The 25,914-nt window shown below is 40.6% G+C and overlaps 1 protein-coding gene across 1 annotated transcript in view; it reads left to right on the forward strand.

The window, feature by feature from the left end:
• Window positions 1-25,914, forward strand: part of LOC136715967 (catenin alpha-3) — a 592,813-nt gene that overhangs the window by 131,098 nt on the left and 435,801 nt on the right. The window contains exon 6 of the mRNA XM_066693394.1: window positions 4,794-5,057. Within this exon, the coding sequence (XP_066549491.1) occupies window positions 4,794-5,057 (264 nt within the window). The remainder of the gene's footprint in view (window positions 1-4,793; window positions 5,058-25,914) is intronic.

Raw genomic sequence — 25,914 nt, forward strand, 5'->3', positions numbered from 1 at the left:
GAGCAGAAGAAAAATAAATCAAATCCATATTTGGTGTGACCACCCTTTGCCTTCAAAACAGCAAAAAAATCTTCTAGGTACACTTGCAGGGATTTTGTAGGCAGACAGTCAGGTGTATGATTGAACAATTATACCAAACAGGTGCTAATGATCATCAATTCAGTATGTAGGTTGAAAAACAATCATTAACTGAAATAGAAACGCAGGAACTGGGGTGCAGAAAAGTGGCAGCAGGTGCTCTGGATTGATGAGTCAAAGTTTGAAATATTTGGCTGTAGCAGAAGGCAGTTTGTTTGCCAAAGGGCTGGAGAACGGTATATGAATGATTGTCTGCAGCACCCCGGGTGCCACCCCAAAATTGCATTGGCTACTGGAAGTTTGATGGTGATTGACATATCATTTCACCTCTTGTTGAAAGAAGCATTTATCTTGAGTTCGGTGGCGCAGTTTTCAAACCGAGGACGAGGAAGAGAGAATATTAACGTTGGTTGTGAGATACAGAAGAATAAGAATAAGAAGAACATACAGAAGAAGAAGAGAAAATATTTCCACAGCTCCATAAGCTCTTTTCGCGATTGGTGAAAACATAATATTTGAAGTAAGTTTTAAGGTTTAGCATCGGGTTTAGGTTTCCTGAACAAGTTTTATGAAAGTTCAGTCTCTGTGTAAGTTAACGTTAGACCTTTGACTCCATTAACAGACAGTTAATCAGATAAGAGAGATCGGTTCCCAATTTAGCCTAACATTATGATCACATCTGTGCTAGTAATACACACATATACAGTGCAGTGTGTAAGTTACAGTATACGCATGTTTAGCTAATGTGGGGTAACTAGTAGGCTACAGCTGTCAGTGTTCAGCAAGTTAACATTTAACAATTTGAAATCCATTAACTCAGTTAGATTTTCGTACTTGAACTCAAAACAAACAATTATCAATCTGTTAACGTTACTCAAAAGATAACCACAATTTGCTGATAGCCTGTTTGCTTTAGTAAAGGTGTAAGAAATTTTAGCAAGCTAAATGACTTACTGCAGAGTAGGGCTAGCCATGATCTAACCCAGGGGTAGTCAATAGGCGGCCCGCGGGCCAAATCCGGACCGCCAGATGCTTTTGACTGGAACGCAAGAATAAATTCAATTAACTTGAAACGGAGGTTTGTTGCACTCAGTGCTTGTTATAGTGTGGAACCTAGTCGCAGAAATTCCTGGTTATTAGCCAATAGGATGTTAGGTATTAATATGGGATGTCCTATATAGAGCTAGTGTTCCCTTTAGTTAGTCAGTGAGTTGATTGCTCGCAGATTCCCTGTTCGTGCGTCTCTGTACACTGTCTGGACTGGGGCAAGAGCATCAAAAAAACAAAACAAAAACAGGTGTTCGGTTTTCCTGACTTCTATAAATAAGCAGCTATAATGTGTATCGTTTGTCGTGTGGACATATGTCAACCAAATATAAAATTGCATACAATTTTATGCACACTACCAGGGGGGTCACGGTGCCATAGCTTGTGTTCACCTAGAAACTCCTACGTCAGCGGTGGAAACAGATGATTTCAAATGCAGACGCATATTTCTAGCAGCACACACAACGAGAGTTGTGCATCCTCACCCGTTTCAATTACAGAGACCCACCAAAATAGATCTGTGATTGACAAGCACCAGAAACCACGTCTAGTTTGCATATATAATGTAGGTTGATATGGAATTTTTCGCTGGTGATATGTGGTTGTGAAGCAATATGTTTGATTCCAAATCTGCTTGATTTCATGGAGATTTTGAGCTATGTTTTTTGACTTCGAAATGACTCAGAATTACGCATTTCAGGTCTCCAGTTGTCAAAATCTTCTGGGGGTGGACCCCCAGACCCCCCCACCCTCAATTACTCAATTGTCTTTGCCCTTATTTTTCAACACTAATTTTGTGCAGTGCACAGTGGGACAAAGGGAAATAGTAAATACTTGAATCTAATAAGACACAAAATGCTTGAAAGTTTCTATATGACTACACTAATCTTTAACAAATTACAATTTAAGTGGTCTGAAATGGTTTTAATACTAATATATACATTTATTTAAACATTTTATTTTTGTACTTTGTCAAATGAATGTACTAAATATAAATAACGGGGGATATTACTAATTCACAGAATTGTATGTGTGTGTTGGAAAGGGGCATTTGGAGGTGTGACCCCGCCTCCCAACTAACCTATCTAACTAGGCTGGTAGTTGATTTTAAGGTAAACTTATGATAATGGGAATTTGTAATTAAGATTGAGATTGGACTAAAATGTGGGTAATTGGATGCTTATTTTTATTTTTGTATTACTGATGTCTTATTTATCTGCCACATTGAAGAACTCCGGGTTAAGTGAATGATCAGTTCTACCTCTAATCAGCAATCATAGGATTCATTCATGCTCCTTAGATGCCAGGTTAGGGTTACACACTAATTTTCTGTCATGGTCTATGGACCCCCTGAAGTAGCCTTGGCCACCCCCTGGCCAATACCACATGTATAAAACTCTAGTTCCACCACTGGTCTGCAGGCAACAGTGAAGCATGGTGGAGGTCCCTTGCAAGTTTGGGGCTGCATTTCTGCAAATGGATTTGGGGATTTGGTCAGAATTAATGGTCTCCTCAATGCAGAGAAGTACAGGCAGATACTTATCCATCATGCAGTACCCTCAGGGAGGCATCTGATTGGCCTCAAATTTATTCTGCAGAATGACAACGACCCCAAACATACAGCAAAAGTCATTAAGAACTATCTTCATCGTAAAGTCCTGGAAGTGATGGTATGGCCCCACAGAGCCCTGATCTCAACATCATTGAGTCTGTCTGGGATTACATGAAGAGAGAGAAGCAACCGAGGCTGCCTAAATCCACAGAAGAACTGTGGATGTTTGGGCCAGCCTACCTGCTGAGTTCCTTCAAAAACAGGCTCTGTGCAAGTGTACCTAGAAGAATTGATGTTCAGGCAAAGGGTGGTCATACCAAATATTGATTTGATGTAGATGTTTCTTCTGTTCACTCACTTTGCATTAGTTAATTGATAAATATAATCTATTAACATGTCTATTTTTGAAAGCATTATTACTTTACAGCATTTCACACCTGCCTAAAACTTTTGCACAGTACTATATATACAGCTCTGGAATAAATTTAGAGACCACTGCAATTTTTTTCTCAAAACAGCATCTCTACATGTATGGCAGCCATTCCATTCCAGTGTCTGTTGAATTACAAGGGACACTTCATTCTACTGAATGAGGTACTGATTAGGTGATCACCTAAACCAAATCTTATTCAACAAGGAAAAGTATAAAAACCACTGCTGTGGTCATCACTATCCTCTTGCAATAGGACCAGCTGGATGGCAAAAACAGTGCTAGTAGTACCTCAAATGTAATTGGAATCAAAAATAACTATTGACCATGCCAAAAGAGTTGAAAAGGAAAGTTTTGAGTGAGGAAAAGAACGGTTCAATTCTGGCTTTACTGACAGAAGGATACAGTGAGCGTTAGGTTGCTTCCATCCTTAAAATTTCAAAGACGGTGGTTCATAAGAACAAGGTCAAGCAGCAGACTTTGGGGACAACAAAGCTACAGACTGGCAGAGGGTGAAAACAACTCTCCACTGATTGGGATGACCGCCAACTCATTTGAATGTCACTCAACAACCATAGGATGAAATCAAATAACCTACAAAAAGAATGGCAAACGGCAGCTGGGGTGAAGTGCATGGTGAGGACGGTTCGGAACAGGATCCTAGGGGCAGGGCTGTAGTCGTGCAAAGCTAGAAAAAAGCACTTCATCAATGAGAAGCAAAGAAGAGCCAGGCTGAGGTTTGCAAGAGACCATAAGCATTGGACCGTAGAGGACTGGAGTGAGGTCATCTTCTCTGATGAGTCCAATTATCAGCTTTGCCCAATACCTGGTCATCTAATGGTTAGAGACCTGGAGAGGCCTACAAGCCACAGTGTCTCATACCCACTGTGAAATTTGGTGGAGGATTGGTGATGATCTGGGGGTGCTTCAGCAAGGCTGTAATCGGGCAGATTTGTCTTTGTGAAGGACACATGATTCAAGCCACGTACACGGTTGTCCTGGAAGAAAACTTGCTTCCTCCTGCTTTGACAATGTTCCCCAACTCTGAGGATTGTTTTTTTCCAGCAGGACAATGCTCCATGCCACACAGCCAAGTCAATCAAGGTGTGGATGGAGGACAGGATCAAGACCCTGTCATGGCCAGCCCAATCTCCAGACCTGAACCCCATTGAAAACCTCTGGAATGTGATCAAGAGGAAGATGGATGGTCACAAGCCATCAAACAAAACCGAGCTGCTTGAATTTTTGCACCAGGAGTGGCATAAAGCATGCAAGCTGTGATTGAAAATCAGGGTTATTCCACCAAATATTGATTTCTGAACTCTTCCTAAGTTAAAACATTAGTATTGTGCAAAATGAATTTGAACTTATTTTCTTTGCATTGTTCAAGGTCTGACAAAACTGCATTTTTTTGTAATTTTGACCAGTTGCCATTTTCTGCAAATAAATGCTCTAAATTACAACGTTTTTATTTGGAATTTGGGAGGAATGTTGTCAGTAGTTTATAGAATAAAACACAAATGTTCATTTTACCCAAACACATACCTATAAATAGTACATTTTCCCCCACATATTTGAAATCCGTATGACTACATTTTTTGTTATGTTAAATGTGAAAGGTTCTTTGAAATTGGAATATGGAATTTAACTTTAATGCATAATTAAATTATTGTTTGTCCTTCTCAGGATCTCAAGTCCCCTGATCAGCGTGATGAGATTGCCAGTGCTCGTGGACTACTGAAGCAAAACTCAGCTTTTCTGTATTCAACCTCTTCAGCATGCCTGGAACACCCTGATGTTGCGTCTCTGAAAGCCAGCAAGGACTCTGTGTGTAATGAAATACAGGACGCCTTTACTGTCATTTCCAATGCTGCTCAGGGCATTGGGGAAGCCAAGGTTCAGACAGTGTCAACCTCAGGGACTCTTGGGGGAGCTCTTGATGAGTTGGAGGTAGGTGAACAAAGTGAATTATATCAGCCTAAGATGTCATTACTGTTGTACACAATTGGATTACCCTTCAATATCCACCACAATATTCATTCTCTTATCTAAAATCATTTCAGATGTACTTTCCTTTATTAATAGTGAACTATTAGGTGGACAATCTTAATGTTGATCTATCTATTACAGCTCCAGCTAACTGCAAAAGGAAAGTGTTGCATTAGTTGTAGCATTCTCAGGGGTAATTGTATTTGGTATTTATACTTTCAATCTGTTAATGGGGCTTTTGAATTCATAGTGATTCAGCAGCAGTCTTTTTTTTCTTTCTTTCTTTCTTTCCTTTTATCCTAGTTTTGTATAAGGAATGCCATTGAGATGTTTTGCATAAGGACAATTATGTTTACTTTGCTGCATATACTGTAATAAGCGATTCTAGGTAGGGTTGTGCTTGCTCGTGCTCCAGAGCCTATAATTGTCCTCCAAAGTCCATTTAATTAGTGATTATAAAGCAATTTTACCACATCATGGCACAATATCTCACAAATGGCATAGGAAGGTGGAGTGCATTCTTAATTATTATGGGAACCATTGGCAAAAGGCATAGTTTATTGTTGTCACTAGGGATTGCCACTATCACAGACCTCTGATAATCAAGTGTTTGATATGTGCTCCTCAATCCAGAATTCATTCCATTTGTGTGTGAAGAAACATTACTATAGCATGATGCATCTCATCCATCTTTGTGGTCTAGAATCAAGAATAATATGCAGTGATTAACCTGTATGTATCACAGTTCCTGACAATGAGAAACATCCCCATAACATGATTCTGCCACCACTGTGCTTCACAGTGGGCTTTTGACATGTCATGGTCCATGGCCTACATAAATAAAATGTACTTTGCTTAGTATTTTATTATTTTTTTTGCAGATATGTATTTCATGCAAATGTTCTCATTCTCCTTTCACTCAATCTAAACCCTGGTTTACTAATATATGTGTATCCCTGGACAAACCATATCCATTTAGGAAATATAGATCATGAGTAGATACAGCAGTTTTCTCATTAGTGTATTGGCAGTTAAATGTGTCCTCCATTTGCCTGGACAGCTGTAGTACTTGAAAGGGAACACGTGGTCTCTGATTAATTGAATTTGGCTGCTTACAAGTTAAATATATTGGTTTCTCAAAAAAGATAAATGTTTCCTTTTTCAAATTATGCAAAAGCTTTTAGTAAACAATCAGTCCCACTAATAATGCAGTATGGCAAATATGATCCTCTGAAAATGTCTGCAGGATTATAATATTTTACTTAATTTTACTATTAAGAAAGAACAATCAAATACCAAAAATTGCCATGGTCAATTTTTACCACTTTTTATCATGAAACACCTTTTTCTGTGTGTAAAATAATATTTACTTGGGGGGTGATGAACACAGAACTGTTCTTTTCTTGGAAAAACATAACTCATATAAATCATATTTTTGTTTTTATGCAAAGGATAATATTAAAGTTACTACATGCATTGCAATGCTTATAACTGAGACAATAGTATATATGTTTGAACCTTAGGTAAATCACTCTAGCTTTGGCCATGGTCCAGGGATATCCACTTACTTTCATTGTTAAATGGTAAAATCACAAACGTTCAGTGAGTGAAAGAGTCAGGTCAGTAAGAGAGCAAATTGCTTGGGGCAATATGCCAGGCCAAAAAGTAAAGATTGACAGTAGTGTTTTTGAAGACTAAGGATATATATTGTTGTTGGAAGAAAGCAACAGAAAGACAGTACAACCTGCAAAATCAGTATAGCTAAAAAATAAATCACATCTTCTGTATATTAATCTGAATGGTTGCTGCATATTTGTTTTAATCTCTTTAGCATATATTTTAGTAATATTGTTTTGGAAATTAAATATAATTATATATAATAATTTTAAGTTTATTCTATAGTTTTAACTGTAAACAACATACTACTATAGCAAGTGGCATATGTTGAAAACTGACCCAATCTAGAGAAGACATCAAAGATTTGTGTGTAAACCTTGACACTCAATAGAAATTAATGAATGGATGCAGGTGAATTAAATGACTTGGCAGCGAAATATTTACATAACTCTTGTTTTAGCTCAGTTCAGTCAATTGGAAACTTTACAGTTTCCTCTAGGTTGTAATCTCTGAGTAAGTAGCATTGGTAGAATGATACAATTGATAGATTTATTCAGTGAACATTATAAAAAAGTTGGTAAATACAGTGCATCCGGAAAGTATTCACAGCACTTCACTTTTTCTTACAGCCTTATTCCAAAATTGATTAAATTCATTATTTTCCTCAAAATTCTACAAACAATACCCCATAATGACAACGTGAAAGAAGTTTGTGTGAAATCTTTGTAAATTTATTAAAAATAAAAAACAAAAAAATACATACATATTCACAGCCTTTGCTCAATACTTTGTTGAAGCACCTTTGTCACCAATTACAGCCTTTTTGAGTATGATGCTACAAGCTTGGCACACCTATTTTTGGGCAGTTTCTCCCATTCTTCTTTGCAGGACATCTCAAGCTCCATCAGGTTGGTGCACATCCATTTTCAGATCTTTCCAGAGATGTTTAATCAGGTTCAAGTCTGGGCTCTGGCTGGGTCACTCAAGGACATTCACAGAGTTGTCCTGTAGCCACTCCTTTGTTATCTTGGCTGTGTGCTTAGGGTCGTTGTCCTGTTGGAAGATGAACCTTCTCCCCAGTCTGAGGTCCATAGTGCTCTGGAGCAGGTTTTCATCAAGGATGTCTCTGTACATTGCTGCATTCATCTTTCCCTCGATCCTGACTAGTCTCCCAGTTCCTGCCGCTGAAAAACATCCCCACAGCATGATCCTGCCACCACCATGCTTCACTGTAGGGATGGTATTGGCCAGGTGATGAGTGGTGCCTGGTTTCCTCCAGACATGACGCTTGCCATTCAGGCCAAAGAGTTCAATCTTTGTTTCTCATGGTCTGAGAGTCCTTCAGGTGCCTTTTGGCAAACTCCAGGCGGGCTGTCATGTGCCTTTTACTGAGGAGTGGCTTCTGTCTGGCCACTCTACCATACAGGCCAGATTGATGGAATGCTACAGAGATGGTTTGTTCTTCTGGAAGGTTCTCCTCTCTCCACAGAGAGGCACTGGAGCTCTGTTAGAGTGACCATCGGGTTCTTGGTCACCTCCCTGACTAAGGCCCTTCTCCCTTGATTGCTCAGTTTGGCCGGGCAGCCAGCTCTAGGAAGAGTCCTGGTGGTTCCAAACTTCTTCCATTAACGGATGATGGAGGCCACTGTGCTCATTGGGACCGTCAATGCTGCAGAAATGTTTCTGTACCCTTCCCCAGATCTGTGCCTCGATACAATCCTGTCTTGGAGGTCTACAGACAATTCCTTGGACTTCATGGCTTGGTTAGTGCTCTGACATGCACTGTTAACTGTGGGACCTTATATAGACAGGTGTGTGCCTTTCCAAATCATGTCCAATCAACTGAATTTACCACAGGTGGACTCCAATCAAGTTGTAGAAACATCTCAAGGATGATCAGTGGAAACAGGATGTACCTGAGCTAAATTTTGAGTGTCATGGCAAAGGCTGTGAATACTTATGTACATGTGCTTTTTTTGTTTTTTATTTTTAATAAATTTGCAAAGATTTCAAACAAACTTATTTCACATTGTCATTATGGTGTATTGTTTGTAGAATTTTGAGGACAATAATGAATTTAATCCATTTTGGAATAAGGCTGTAACATAACAAAATGTGGAAAAATTGAAGTGCTGTGAATACTTTCCGGATGCACTGTATGTGCATCCTGATTGACTGAGGCACATTATAAGCTATTCTATTATTAAAATGCCATAGACATTTCTGGTATAACCTATGAATAAAGTGCTTAACCAATCATAAACATAATAATTGGCCACCAAAACACAACCCAACAACTCTGCCTTCCTTGAAGTAACAGTCAATGTGTTTGGTGACTCTAGGTCATACCAGTTCAGTAGTAGAACTGACAAAAACGATAGGTTGTGAATGCAACTTCGGTTTCCTGAAACAGGAAGCACTGCCCAAGGGGTAGGGGTTTCTGTGCATAGGGACCCGATCAAAACATCACCCTGTCATAGCTGCCATTGGCCCCTTTGTCCGTCACTCAAACAGGTTCCTTCCCACTTTCTGCTTGTATAAATGGTGATGTCTGTACAGGAACTTCCTCTTCTCTCGTGCGACCTTGCAACCCTTGGGCAGTGCTTCCTTTTTCAGGTAACCGGGATTTGCATTTGCAACCTATCATTATCTTTCAAGTCGGAAGCACTGCCCAAGGAGTAGGAGTTACTGTAAAACAAAACTGTCGCAAGGGAGGAGGCAGCGAGCTGATAAGAGGGCCTTCCCGTCAACACAACTCCAGACAGGAGCCACAGGGGGCCCTTGGGGCCTCACCTGGGCTGCCCAGGAGCAAGGACCTCAGTCTTACTGGGAACTGTGTACAACCAGCGTGTACAAATTGGGGCTACAGAGGTCAACTCTTACGCCCTCCGCTTACAATAGCAAGGCAGGCTGCTCTACTTGTGCAGCTAGGAGCGAGGCCATAGATCTACTTGAACAATTTACAGCACTGGGCAATCAGAGCAACTCTTCCGCCCTCCATGTGAATGGAGGTCCCGGTGGACCCGGTGGACTCGTAGGCTGTGGTAATAGTGTCCATAAGAGGTGCTGCTTTGAAAGCACCTGTCACTGTGTCCGCGCCCCAAAAGACACACAAACAACTTATCCGAGCGGCAAGTGTCCTTAGTGCACTCCAAATAGCACCTGAGGGCCCATACGGTGCAAAGAAGGTGTTGCTGACTCCTATTCCGGAGAGAAGGGAGGAGGATGGAAAGCCATCAACTCAATATTCCAGACAGCATGGAGACAGAATTTTCAAGAGGAATGCAGGGTTAGGCTGGAGTATAACCCTGGAGCCATCTCCCACAAAATGGACACATGATAGGTGTACGGACAAGATGTGTAACTCACTCATGCATTTTGCAGAGGTAATTGCCAGCAATCTTAAGAGACACTAGATTCAGATCAGCTGACTGCAGTGGCTCAAATGGGGCTTGGGAAAGTGCTTCCAGCACTACATCAAGGATCCATGTGGGCAGTGAAGGGGCGAAGGGAGGCCGCAGCCTACGAGCTCCCTTCAGAAACTGCACAGCCAGGAAATGAGACCCAGGGGGCTTGCCATCAATCCTGACATGACATGGGGAGATGGCCGACAGATACACTTTGAGCATGGACGAGGACTCTCCTTGGTCCAACAACTCTTGCAAAATGGGGCAATTAATTGTCATGTATCCCGTCTTGGCACCAGGTGCGAAACGTACACAAGAGGTAGGAACTAGCGCGTCAATCCCCACGGTTCCTGACCGGTCTCGGACGGAGGACTATAGTGGGCAGTGGGTGGACTCTGCTGAGTCGAAGAAGTCCACTTCTGCTCTTCCGTATCGGCTCCACAGCTGTTGGATCACAAGCAGGTGGAGGTGCCATTCCGAAACAAGGGGGCCTCCCTGTGAGAGGTGGTGTGCCGCCATGTTGGATAGGTCGGGGAGGTGAACTGGTCTAATGGAACGCCGGAGTGACTTACTTGGCGTGCACGATCATGGTGAAGATGCATCCAGAGAGACCTCAACCACCACTGCAGCAGCCTCACTTGGAGGAGTCCGAGGGGGAGGGGTTGTGATGCAGCTACAAGGAGGCCCAGCAGACTCTGGCAAAGGGACACCCTGATGCAGGCTCTCACCCGGAAGAAGGAGAGACACATGCGTATGGAGTCAACTCTCTCTGGAGCCACCAATGTGAGGATGGCAATGGAATTGAGGTACATTCCTAGGAAAAGTCCTAGGACTGCTGAGTTGGCGTCAATTGGCTCGTCTCTTGATTTGACCTGAAGGCCCAATTCAGAGAGACGGCCGAGAATCAGGTTTGTGTGGTTCTGAACCTGCTCCCTGGAGTGTAAACAGTCATCTAGATAGTTGAGGTGCGGACACCCTGGGGGCTAGCATGACGTTCATGCACTTGGAGAAAGTGCGGGGGGCTAGTGACAGGCCGAAGGGGAGAACAGCAAACTCGTTCACTCGGACTTTGATGGCGAAGTGAAGGAACTGCCTTCCCCCTGGAGGGAGCACTTCACGGATTATTCGCTTCTCCAAGAGAGTGGCGTGAAGTACCACACACTGCAGTGGATCTCTCACTCGTGTTCACACCATGGAATGGGGGTGGACATGTCTGAAAGTTAAGGGAGTAGCCAACTGTTTTAGTTTGGAGCACCCAGTAGCCCTGTGTGCAGAGTTGCAAATTGAAATGTTGCTGGGGGGTGTATGGGTGGGTCAGGGCCACAGCCCAGGAGGGGTAGGGGGCGGAGATCCGCCAGCCATCCTACTGGCGCATGCTGTGACGGGCTGCCGGGGGCCGGGAACACTGTGTATCTGAACACTGGAGTGTGGGATACAAGCACCGTGTAGACCCGTAGGCTTAACTACACCGTGTGTGCCAGGTTCCCGGGGACACCGGTTGACACGGGGGTGCAGCAGAGCTCAATCCAAGCAAGCTGAGAGAGCGAGATCTCCTACGGCCTCAGCTATGGGCTGTTTTGCAAGCACAAGCCAGCAGAGGAGCACGTCACGTTGGCAAGATCTCTTACAACAGACCAAGGCTTAGGCCAGGTGGCTGGGCCTCAGATTTACTGCTCATAATATATAGTATTATATTAACACGACTATTATTTTTAAATTTGTCATGTATAAAACTGAAACCGAGGCGCAACCAGACCTCTGGTGCACAGATGGTACAGAAATGGAATTAGTAAATGGAAGTAAATGCCTAATACAAACACAAGACACACACAGACAATAATATTCTATAGCATGAACAGAGGTGAACAGCACTAACTGCAGGTAGACAACTGAAAAACGCAAGTCCAGGAAAGAGGCAAAAGAGGAAGTTCCTGTGCAGCAGTCACCTTTTATACAAACAGGAAGTAGGAAAGGATCTATTTGAGTGACGGGCATGGGGGCCAATGGCATCTTTAATAGAGTGACGTTTCGATTGGGTTCCTACAGAAGTGCACAAAAAACCCCTCCTCCTTGGGCAGTGCGTCTGACTTGAAAGATAACAATAGTTATAAATAAAAAAGGCATTGTGAACAGGAGTCATTGTAACTGATACAATACAATCCAAATAATGAAAACTGATTCTAACAATACATAAAGCTGAATTATACATGTCTTTTCTGTAACGTGGACTAATATATTGCCGTATATTGCTATAGCTGCACTTCCAGGGGCTGAATGCAAATGTGAAAGCAAGATGCAATAAATCAATGAATATGTAAACCAAAGTATTTACATTTAATTAAAATAAGACTAACACTGTAGAAGCCCTTCGAAGCCAAGGGTATTAGGACCCAAGTGTTGGGTGAAAGCAGAGTAAAAGAGACAGGTCAGAAACAGGCTAGAGTTTGAGAGCCTGCGAACGGTGTAATATGGACAATCCAGAAAACGAGGTAGATTAAACAGGCAAGTGGTCAAAGAACAGGCAGACGTGGCAATGTAGGAAATTCACGGATCGGTAGCCAAAGAAACATGCAATGGTCAGGAACACCAGAAGTGGGATAACAAGAAAGAATGCTTGGGATAAGGGGGTATACAGTGGGGGAAAAAAGTATATGATCCCCTGCTGATTTTGTACGTTTGCCCACTGACAAAGAAATGATCAGTCTATAATTTTAATGGTAGGTGTATTTTAGAAGTGAGAGACAGAATAACAACAAAAAAATCCAGAAAAACGCATTTCAAAAAAGTTATAAATTGATTTGCATGTTAATGAGGGAAATAAGTATTTGACCCCTTCGACTTAGTACTTGGTGGCAAAACCCTTGTTGGCAATCACAGAGGTCAGACGTTTCTTGTAGTTGGCCACCAGGTTTGCACACATCTCAGTAGGGATTTTGTCCCACTCCTCTTTGCAGATCCTCTCCAAGTCATTAAGGTTTCGAAGCTGACGTTTGGCAACTCGAAACTTCAGCTCCCTCCACAGATTTTCTATGGGATTAAGGTCTGGAGACTGGCTAGGCCACTCCAGGACCTTAATGTGCTTCTTCTTGAGCCACTCCTTTGTTGCCTTGGCTTTGTGTTTTGGGTCATTTTCATGCTGGAATACCCATCCACGACCCATTTTCAATGCCCTTGCTGAGGGAAGGAGGTTCTCACCCAAGATTTGACGTTACATGGCCCCGTCCATCGTCCCTTTGATGCGGTGCAGTTGTCCTGTCCCCTTAGCAGAAAGACACCCCCAAAGCATAATGTTTCCACCTCCATGTTTGACGGTGGGGATGGTGTTCTTGGGGTCATTGCTCCACCTCCAAACACGGCAAATTGAGTTGATGCCAAAGAGCTCGATTTTGGTCTCATCTGACCACAACACTTTCACCCAATTCTCCTCTGAATCATTCAGATGTTCATTGGCAAACTTCAGACGGGCCTGTACATGTGCTTTCTTGAGCAGGGGGACCTTGAGGGCGCTGCAGGATTTCAGTCCTTCACGGCATAGTGTGTTACCAATTGTTTTCTTGGTGACTATGGTCCCAGCTGTCTTGAGATCATTAACAAGATCCTCCCGTGTAGTTCTGGGCTGATTCCTCACCGTTGTCATGATCATTGAAACTCCACGAGGTGAGATCTTGTATGGAGCCCCAGACCGATGGAGACTGACAGTTATTTAGTGTTTCTTCCATTTGCAAATAATCGCACCAACTGTTGTCACCTTCTCACCAAGCTGCTTGGCGATTGTTTTGTAGCCCATTCCAGCCTTGTGTAGGTCTACAATCTTGTTCCTAACATCCTTGGACAGCTCTTTGGTCTTGGCCATAGTGGAGAGTTTGGAATCTGATTGATTGATTGCTTCTGTGGACAGGTGTCTTTTATACAGGTAACGAGCTGAGATTAGGAACACTCCCTTTAAGAGAGTACTCCTAATCTCAGCTTGTTACCTGTATAAAAGACACCTGGGAGCCAGAAATCTTGCTGATTGATAGGGGATCAAATACTTATTTCCCTTATTTCAACTTTTTTGAAATGTGTTTTTTTGTTGTTATTCTGTCTCTCACTGTTGAAATACACCTACCATTAAAATTATAGACTGATCATTTCTTTGTCAGTGGGCAAACTTACAAAATCAGCAGGGCATCAAATACTTTTTTCCCTCACTGTATATACAGAAAACAAAAACGACTGGGAAATGAGAGACAGGTGTGCTAAATGACCTGAAGGCAAGGAACGATTAACCAATAATAAGGTAAAGGTGATTAGAGACCATGGGGGAAACAGGGCAAAACTGGGGAAACTGAGACATCTGGTGGTGAACTTGATGAAGGTCAGGTTGAGAACAGTATTCAGGCTACACTATTGAAGTTTCTCAGTAGATCAACACAGATTGCTGATAAATCTGTATCCTTACTTAGATCTATGAATCATGTACAAGTCAAGTACTGTTATGACAAGTTACTGTACAAACTTTCACCTGAGGTCCTGAAGGCCCTGTAGATCTGTATTCATATGCAGTGTTTTAAAACGTATGCTAACTCAGTGTAAACTTCTGTCTCCCACATGCCAATAATTGTTTTGGTGTTTCATTGACCTTGTATTGTGCAGTTTGAAATTTATGTAAATTGGAATAATTAGTGCTGGAATGTTTTGCTGCTTAAATGCTCTGAAGTGCAAACATCTGTTCCAAATTGTCTATGCACAAAAGGCAAATTAGTTTATATATATATATATATATATAGTGTGTGTGTGTGTGTGTGTGTGTGTGTGTGTGTGTTAGTAAATATTAGTTTTGTAGATGCTGTTTTGTATTTAAATCTTCCGAAAGTTATTGATTGTACATTCATTCATAGTACACTTAAACAGTAATCCTACATATTGAGACTAAGAAGTCTTCAAAGATTAATTTTTGATGTAACTGTAATCTAGGTATCCCTGTTACTGTATATTTCAAAACCATTACCTACCCACTTTGACATGAGAAAATGAAACATACAAACAAACAAAAACCTCTGTAGTCCAAACAGCACTGGTTTAAATCTGGACAATGTTATATCTGACTGTGGCTAGACTCCATATGGGTCAGGGAGCAAAAGAGTCCTACCCTGTGTGGGTGGCCTGATGCAAAGTGGCAACTTGCACAGTTATCATAGCATTAGTCTGTCTCTAAAGGCTAGATCTCTGCTGTGTGGGTGATGGGTCAAACTATTTTTTTTTTATTTTGGTCCATGGCTGTATTTTGTAAAGATGATACATGGGTAATTAAATTGTCAACCCCCCCACACACATGAGAGGTGTCTTGTCAAACCAAAAAGTAGAAAACCAAACCTCTTCTGAGATGTAATATTTCATATTTCATTAATAATTATGAGAGATGATTCTTGGTAGATGGTTATCTAACAAATAAGATTAGTTTTCAAAACCCATATTTGAGTGTTGGAATGCTGCCAATGTCTAACTCTGATCAATATTAGATTCCTACTGTGCTTCTTAACAAAAGCATTGTCTGGAGATTTATATAAATATTGCTTAATATTCACCTGACATAAATAAACAAATATCCAAGTTAGTAAGAGAACCTGCTCTGGAATCCCACATGAATGGCTCTGGCAAACTGAGTCGTTTTCTGCAAGCAATGTGAGAAAGAAATTCTGCCTTAGGACAAATGACCTAATCATGGGTATTGCTTCATGATAATATACAATCCTATTCGTAGAACTTGACAATTCTGAATATGTTACATTGTTTTAAAAGTTTAGCTATTACAAGAAAATCTGAATTATGTGATTGTGATACTAAGCAAAGAAATTGAATGTCATCATTAAAATGTGTATTCTGTTGCAATAGTGCAGTATAGGTGCCTTCAGAATATTACAGAATATGCAGTGTTCTCTCCATTTGTACAGTAAAATAAAAGACTAATGCATTCCATTCCATGATCATCCTAGTCATGAGCTCGTGTTGTATTGTGTTGCTCTGCTTGTTTGGCTGTGCCTTTGTTACTATGCAGTTTCTGGCTCTACTGTAATACCCTGCTGGCAATGTGAAGATAGGCTGCATTATGCTGTTACCCACAATTCATTATGTACAATTTTCCACTGATAAAGTGGAACCTTAACAAAATAGTAACTCTGACTTTGCTTTATATTTGTCTTTGTGTTGTTTCATGCACATTTTATTTTTATGTTTTTGCATGTGCAAAACCAATTTATCTGCTTTCCTGAAAACAAAAGTATTCATTTAAGGCTATATGACATCTATAGAAGTGTAACCATATATAAATGACTGCATTAATTTTTTTCTCTGTTTAATGTAAAATTATACACTATAACTTATAATGTGTAGACATAACTGAGTAATTAAATTGTGGGCTAATTAAGCCATTTTAGCATACAATTTAATGATAGCTTTAAGCATGTTTTTGCAAGCAAATTGTCTTATTAAGCAGAAAGGTAATTTGGCTTGCAAACCATATGTGTAACTTTTCACGTGAGGTACAGTACACAAAAACATAAGGAAGTGCAGCTGCAACTCACATAAAAAAATAAATAATCCTACCACACTGCAGAAAGAGCAAATATTTCTGTTGTTTTGGAATGTAATTGGATTTTACTTTGTGTATTTGACCTTTGATTGCTAGAAATACAGACGGCATGCATTACTATATTAATTTGTAATTGAAATGCTTCATTGCATTTTATATAAGACACCTCTGGCTTTGTCCTTACTTTCCAACAGTCCCCACAGTATATTGTTTGATAAGGTGAATTCATTGCTGATTTCTATTTCACTTAACTAACTAACTGGCTGACTGCTTCCATGCCCTGCCTGATTTTGATCACCCAGAGCTAATAAAAATTATGTAAGCCTAGAGGACCGGCTTCTTTTAGTTGGCATTGATTTATGATGCATATGAAAGGCTTTCAGCAAATGTAATCCTCCCCAGTTACTGTTTACTGATTGCCTGTACAAGAACTGAGACTTTCAAATATTTTATCTTGCAGTGTATATATATATATATATTTTTTTTTTTACAACATTTTTTTAATTGAATATTATGATTGTTGATATTTCAGGCCCTTGTTTATATGCCTGGTAAATTAGGTACATAACTCTTTAGCAGGTGACTAATTAATTATAGTCCTTAATTCATTCAGGAAAAAAAAATATATATATTCCTCCTCCACCCAACTTTACAGTTGGCACTATGCATTCAAGCAGGTAGTGTTCTCCCGGCATCCGCCAAACCCAGATTCAGACTGCCAGATGGTGAAGCGTGATTCATCACTCTAGATTTCCATTACGCATTTCCACTGTTCCAGAGTCCAGTGGCGGCGAGCTTTACACCGCTCCAGCTGATGCTTGTGCTGACGTTGCCTCCAGAGGCAGAAGTGATTGTTGCAATCGAGGACACACGATTTTTATGCGCTATGCACTTCAGCACTTGGCGGTCCCATTCTGTAAACGTGTGTGGCCTACTACTTCACAGTTGAGCTGTTTTGCTCCTAGACATTTCCACAATAACAGCACTTACAGTTGACCGGGGCAGCTCTAGCAGGGCAGAAATTTGACTAACTGACTTGTTGGAAAGGTGGCAACCTATGATGGTGCCACGTTGAAAGTCACTGGGCCCAGTATGGCTCATTCTACTGCCAATGTTTGTCTATGGAGATTGCAAGGTCGTGTGCTTGGTGTTATACACCTGTCAGCAATGTGTGTGGCTGAAATAGACGAATCCACTAATTAGAAGGGGTGTCCACATACATTTGGCCATCTGGTGTACATTGGAGTCTGTAACCTATTGTCAATACTGTAGACATATGACTTTGCAGACAAAACAATATTTAATGTATTGTTTTCTTTTCTTTTTTCACTTTAATCTATTATCACCCAAATAAATTGAAGGTATTTCTAAGCAAGTCTTTTTTTTAAATGGATAACTGTGTTCATAGACACCAAGTTTTGAAATTCCCGGGTGGGCTGAGTTACTAAGCCAAGACCCCTACAACCACTGTCAGATAAAATAATAAGCGGGAAGGCTGATGATGTTGTCTCCGCTAAGAACAGGGGGTCGGGGGGTGCGGGTTCTTTGTTTTATTTTCTTCCTTGAATGATTAAGTAATTCATCAAAATTCCAGGGAGGGCTGAGCCCCGCTTTTTACTGTTCAGCGGGGGCTGAAGCCCTTGAGCCCCTGCATAATTGGTGCCTATGACTGTGTTGTATGCAAAAGCAGAGGTGTTATTTGTAGTAACTATAGCTGTCATCTGTTTGTCACAGGGAAGGCTATACATAGGTAAATTAAATTTGTAATGATACACTTGAGGACACTATTGTTAAAATTTATAATTACCCACATCCTCAGATATGGACAAGACATATGGTCTGAGTATTGAACCAGAATTTCAATGAAAATGCAGATCTCTGTGGGTTATTCAATTGTGGAGCTTGCTCATCAGATACGTGCATATGAGTCCACAATAGAAATGCAACAAAGCTTGAAACAAAATTGTATGTGATACATTTTTAAATAATCTCATTATTTCTTGCATCATTACTTCTTAGTGTAATTTGTTTTATCATTGTCACTCACTGTTTTAACAGCTTCATAAAGAGATACACAAAAGAGAAGTGATAATTAAAAAATGTCTTCAGTCTTTCTTTTGGTGAATGATATTGCCCAAAATATATATCATGGTATTCTAGATCTAACAGGCAATACACGGTATATATATCACAATATTCAGAATTGTACAGTACCAGGGCTCCAGACTAACTATTTTTACTAGGAGCACTGTAGCCCCTAATTGAAAATGTTAGGGGCACAGGCAGAAAATTTAGGGGTGCACACCTTAAATCTACCTGCAATGCAATTTTTCACATTTTCCCCATTTTAACTGTATTACTGATAAATGCTTTGGTAATAAATAAAGAAACAACAATGTGTTGTTTTATTTTAGTTCGCAGTCACATTTTAATTGAATGGTGCTCAACAAATGCACATCAGAAATGTAAACAAAGGCTGGGATTAAATCAAAACTTTGACCCATCCGCTAATAGAAAACTACACAACTGTACTCAGTTGTGGCTGCATGTTTAGTAAAATGCCACTGTCTCCTAATAAGAAATGTAACTGCTATGATGTACAGATTTTTAGTTTGCTATTAGCGGGTGGGTCAAAGTTTTGATTTAATCCAGCCCAAAGTATTATTACTGTCATTACAGTGCAAAAACCAGTTGAGACATCCGTGTCACCATCAATCATGAATGAGAGATATGTGGTGTCCTTAATCTTCTCATGGGTCTTCTGTTTGAGTGAAGCTGCAATAGCGCCAATGAATTGCGCACATGCTGTGTCGTTACTGTATGTAGGATGAACTTTTATGCCGTTCTTTTTCAACAATTCAATGTGACCCTTAAATTTGGTGAATGGTAGTTCCTGCTTTGCTATGAAATAGGCCATGTTGAATTTCACTACCATTTCAGCCTCATCAGATGATTGACGGGTAGCTTCCTGCCTGTGAAATGCTACTGGAAGTGGCGATGGTGTTTCATTTGTGTATCTGTCTCGGCATATTTTATGTTTTAAGCTGCTGTTGTGCTTCATTAATGTGTCGTGTTTAAACTGTGCAGTGCCAGTTGCCTTGGTTACCTTGGATGCTGCCACGTTGATAGTCACTGAGCTCTTCAGTATGACCTGCCAATGTTTGTCTATGGAGATTGCATGGCTGTCTTGACTTTCCCCGCATGTTGTGGACCACATCTAGTGCAGTCGATACAGTTCATAGTGTTGGTATCTTTGCTAAATCTAAGGCATGTAAACTCCCTCAGCCATTCCTGTCGGAAACAGTGTGTTCTTGCCTTTTTCACCACGGCCTCTTCTGACTCTAACTCATTGACCTCTGCAATTTGCTGCTGTGAAGGGCCTGGCTCTGGTACAGGAGGAGCCGAAGATAGAAAAAATGTGTCAATGGTTCGTTTCGCCATGGTTGACTTTTACGGTTGATGAGTGTGACGGCACGAAAGCGAGACACACGAGTGTAGATGATGTTACCCACGCAGTTGACTAATCACTCACAGATCATCCCCCTCTCACATACATTGGCCAACTCTGGCAGACTCGCTCCCTACTTGTTTTTCAACATGAAATTAAAAAAAAAAAAGTCAAATTTGCAGGTCGCACATGTGCGAGTAGTTGTAAAAAATACTTGCACGGTCAAAAAATGGTCGCAGTCTGGAGCCCTGAGTACTTTGCTCATTATCTGTTGTTTTGTAAATTAAAAAACTGCATTAAAAAATAAATAAATAAATAAATAAATAAATAAATAAATAAATACAGCTATTATTCTTTCCCCATAGTTTTTCAGAATTACTTGTATAACTTGCAGTGTATTTATGCAGTGTGTTTATGGTGGACTTATCTGCCCTGAATTGAGTTTTGTACTATGTATTTGCGAAGCAGTGCGAAGCACTTTACATAGGCAGAGAAGGCATAGTAAAATAATCAATCAAAAAACAAATAATCAATTCAGACATCAGACTATAGGATGGCTTCATATTAAAGCAGAATGTATCTTGTTATTGATTCTTATTGCTACCTGGAACTGACTAAATGTCTTACATTTTCTTTCTTGACTGCCTTATATCCCAGAAAAGAACCTATGTGAACATGCATAAGTGCATTCAAATACCACTAATGTGACCTGATGTAAACATTCTCACAGTTATAGTATGGAAAAACCTATACTTAGTTCTGTATCGTGGTCATGTCATAACTATCAGGGTAATATATTATATTCCCCTTAAAGAAGTACTACTATCATCTAATGTATTGTTTTTCACTTCAACATGAAGAAATTAAGTAGTATAGACAAGTACAGACAGGCATGATTGTGTCTGTGATATAAAAGCTCAATACATGTTTTATTAATTTTATTTTACAGTGAAACTAAATTATTCAATACAATAACCATTATGCAAATTAGACACTGCCAAACTTCTGTTTATTGTTTGTCTCCCTTCCTCAGTATTTATAACTAGAATAAACTTCACTAAATATAATTTTGTCCTTGTACTAAGCAACATATTGATTTCTGTATAACAAAGAACATTGAAAAAAACAATGGATAATGATTTCTTTTTTAGCAACTAATAGTTCTTAATTGAAACCGTTAGAATTTTAATGAACACGTCAACCCTTATGACATCGTAGTTTAGATAATGTTTCTTTGGTAATAGTTCCTCCTCCAAGAATAATGGATATTCAAATAGTTTAGGGAATATAATATGTACAGTGAGGGAAAAAAGTATTTGATCCCCTGCTGATTTTGTACGTTTGCCCACTGACAAAGAAATGATCAGTCTATAATTTTAATGGTATGTGTATTTTAACAGTAAAAGACAGAATAACAACAAAAAATCCAGAAAAATGCATTTCAAAAAAGTTATAAATTGATTTGCATGTTAATGAGTGAAATAAGTATTTGACCCCTTCGACTTAGTACTTGGTGGCAAAACCCTTGTTGGCAATCACAGAGGTCAAACGTTTCTTGTAGTTGGCCACCAGATTTGCACACATCTCAGGAGTGATTTTGTCCCACTCCTCTTTGCAGATCCTCTCCAAGTCATTAAGGTTTCGAGGCTGACGTTTGGCAACTCGAACCTTCAGCTCCCTCCACAGATTTTCTATGGGATTAAGGTCTGGAGACTGGCTAGGCCACTCCAGGACCTTAATGTGCTTCTTCTTGAGCCACTCATTTGTTGCCTTGGCTGTGTGTTTTGGGTCATTGTCATGCTGGAAAATCCATCCACAACCCATTTTCAATGCCCTGGCTGAGGGAAGGAGGTTCTCACCCAAGATTTGACGTTACATGGCCCCGTCCATCGTCCCTTTGATGCGGTGCAGTTGTCCCCTTAGCAGAAAAACACCCCCAAAGCATAATGTTTCCACCTCCATGTTTGACGGTGGGGATGGTGTTCTTGGGGTCATAGGCAGCATTCCTCCTCCTCCAAAAACGGCGAGTTGAGTTGATGCCAAAGAGCTCGATTTTGGTCTCATCTGACCACAACACTTTCACCTACTTCTCCTCTGAATCATTCAGATGTTCATTGGCAAACTTCAAACGGGCCTGTACATGTGCTTTCTTGAGCAGGGGGACCTTGCGGGCACTGCAGGATTTCAGTCCTTCACGGCGTAGTGTGTTACCAATTGTTTTCTTGGTGACTATGGTCCCAGCTGCCTTGAGATCATTAACAAGATCCTCCCGTGTAGTTCTGGGCTGATTCCTCACCGTTGTCATGATCATTGAAACTCCATGAGGTGAGATCTTGCATGGAGCCCCAGACCGAGGGAGACTGACAGTTATTTTGTGTTTCTTCCATTTGCGATTAATCGCACCAACTGTTGTCACCTTCTCACCAAGCTGCTTGGCGATGGTCTTGTAGCCCGTTCCAGCCTTGTGTAGGTCTACAATCTTGTCCCTGACATCCTTGGACAGCTCTTTGGTCTTGACCATGGTGGAGAGTTTGGAATCTGATTGATTGATTGCTTCTGTGGACAGGTGTCTTTTATACAGGTAACGAGCTGAGATTAGGAGCACTCCCTTTAAGAGAGTGCTCCTAATCTCAGTTCGTTACCTGTATAAAAGACACTTGGGAGCCAGAAATCTTGCTGATTGATAGGGGATCAAATACTTATTTCCCTCATTAACATGCAAATCAATTTATAACTTTTTTGAAATGCGTTTTTCTGGATTATTTTGTTGTTATTCTGTCTCTCACAGTTAAAATACACCTACCATTAAAATTATAGACTGATCATTTCTTTGTCAGTGGGCAAACGTACAAAATCAGCAGGGGATCAAATACTTTTTTCCCTCACTGTATATATACACTCACCTAAAGGATTATTAGGAACACCTGTTCAATTTCTCATTAATGCAATTATCTAACCAACCAATCACATGGCAGTTGCTTCAATGCATTTAGGGGTGTGGTCCTGGTCAAGACAATCTCCTGAACTCCAAACTGAATGTCTGAATGGGAAAGAAAGGTGATTTAAGCAATTTTGAGCGTGGCATGGTTGTTGGTGCCAGACGGGCCGCTCTGAGTATTTCACAATCTGCTCAGTTACTGGGATTTTCACGCACAACCATTTCTAGGGTTTACAAAGAATGGTGTGAAAAGGGAAAAACATCCAGTATGCGGCAGTCCTGTGGGCGAAAATGCCTTGTTGATGCTAGAGGTCAGAGGAGAATGGGCCGACTGATTCAAGCTGATAGAAGAGCAACTTTGACTGAAATAACCACTCGTTACAACCGAGGTATGCAGCAAAGCATTTGTGAAGCCACAACACGTACAACCTTGAGGCGGATGGGCTACAACAGCAGAAGACCCCACTGGGTACCACTCATCTCCACTACAAATAGGAAAAAGAGGCTACAATTTGCACAAGCTCACCAAAATTGGACAGTTGAAGACTGGAAAAATGTTGCCTGGTCTGATGAGTCTCGATTTCTTTGGAGACATTCAGATGGTAGAGTCAGAATTTGGCGTAAACAGAATGAGAACATGGATGCATCATGCCTTGTTACCACTGTGCAGGCTGGTGGTGGTGGTGTAATGGTGTGGGGGATGTTTTCTTGGCATACTTTAGGCCCCTTAGTGCCAATTGGGCATCGTTTAAATGCCACAGCCTACCTGAGCATTGTTTCTGACCATGTCCATCCCTTTATGACCACCATGTACCCATCCTCTGATGGCTACTTCCAGCAGGATAATGCACCATGTCACAAAGGTCGAATCATTTCAAATTGGTTTCTTGAACATGACAATGAGTTCACTGTACTAAACTGGCCCCCACAGTCACCAGATCTCAACCCAATAGAGCATCTTTGGGATGTGGTGGAACGGGAGCTTCGTGCCCTGGATGTGCATCCCACAAATCTCCATCAACTGCAAGATGCTATCCTATCAATATGGGCCAACATTTCTAAAGAATGCTTTCAGCACCTTGTTGAATCAATGCCACGTAGAATTAAGGCAGTTCTGAAGGCGAAAGGGGGTCAAACACAGTATTAGTATGGTGTTCCTAATAATCCTTTAGGTGAGTGTATGTATAAATAAATTAACAATTTTCTCCCCTGTGTTTCAAGAAGAATGCAAAATGCTCATAATTTAAATAATTTGAATAAGCAAATCAGAAAATAGTATATGGGTGGCATGTAAATAATTAGTATGCTTCTGTATAATACAATGTTAAATGTGACAATCATCAGTGCTTGTACACCCAGGTATCAAAAGTTCCAAGTGAGAGTACATGTGTGATGACCATAGTGATCAAGGCTGAGATATCTGAGGCTGGAGTTACACAATTAGAGGGCCAATATACTAAATCATATGAGGTTACCCTTGAGCTATGAGGAACCTGTCAGGGTGCTTACTGTAATGTTTATGGTTTGCCATGTAGCTACATGAGTTCAGTCCAATCTGCTTGCCTGAAGTTTGATATTTTTAACGCGTGTCAATCTGCTGTGAGCATTATATATACACTACATGGCCAAAAAGTATTTGGACACCCCTTCTAATTAGTGGATTCAGCTATTTCAGCCACACCCATTGCTGACAGGTGTTTAAAATCAAGCACACAGTCATGCAATCTCCATAGACAAACATTGGCAGGTCATACTGAAGGGCTCATTGACTATCAACATGGCACCGTCATAGGATGCTACCTTTCCAGCAAGTCAGTTAGTCTAAGTACTGCCCTGCTAGAGCTGTCCCGGTCAACTGTAAGTGCTGTTCGTGTGAAGTGAAAACATCTAGGAGCAACAACAGCTCAGCCACGAAGTAGTAGGCCACACAAGCTCACAGAACAGGACTGCTGAGTGCTGAAGCACGTAAAAATCACCTGTCCTCGGTTGCAACAATCACTTCTGAGTTCCAATCTGCCTCTGGAAGCAACGTGAGCACAGGAACTGAGCTTCATGAAATGGGTTTCCATGGCCAAGCAGCCGCACACAAGCTTAAGATCACCATGCACAATGCCAAGCATCGGCTGGAGTGGTGTAACCGCCATTGGACTCTGGAGCAGTGGAAATGCATTCTCTGAATTGATGAATCACGCTTCACCATCTGGCAGTCCAATGGACAAATCTGGGTTTGGTGGATGCCAGGGGAATGCTACCTGCCCGAATGCATAGTGCAAAGTAAAGTTTGGTGGAGGAGGAATAATGGTCTGGGGCTGTTTTTCATGGTTTGTGCTAGGTCCCTTAGTTCAACTGAAGGGAAATCTGAATGCTAAAGAATACAGTGACATTCTAGATGATTTTGCACTTCCAACTTTTTTGCAACAGTGTATAATGTTCTCAAATATCCATATATACAAAACACATACAATATCAATTCTTATGCTCTAGATATTCAAATATAAATGTGTACATAAAAAAAAAATATATATATATATATATATATATATATATATATATATATATATAATTTTATTTTCCTTTTACACTACACTGTTAGTCATAAATAATGAATGGTCAATTTAATTAGTTTCAGAGTCACAATTTTGTATCAAAATGTAATATCTGCATGTCATTTCTTTTTGGTTATGTTTCCCATCAATGTGAGAAGAGGTGTGTCTCATAATTTCAAATTTCACTTTTCCTCATTGATGAAAGCAGTGTTTTTATTTTACTATTCATCTGCTATTGACTACTTTTAGGGATAATCTGAGCTTTCTTAATAAACATGAGATAACACAAAA

Source organism: Amia ocellicauda, chromosome 20, assembly GCF_036373705.1.
Source record: "Amia ocellicauda isolate fAmiCal2 chromosome 20, fAmiCal2.hap1, whole genome shotgun sequence".
Classification (NCBI taxonomy): domain Eukaryota; kingdom Metazoa; phylum Chordata; class Actinopteri; order Amiiformes; family Amiidae; genus Amia; species Amia ocellicauda.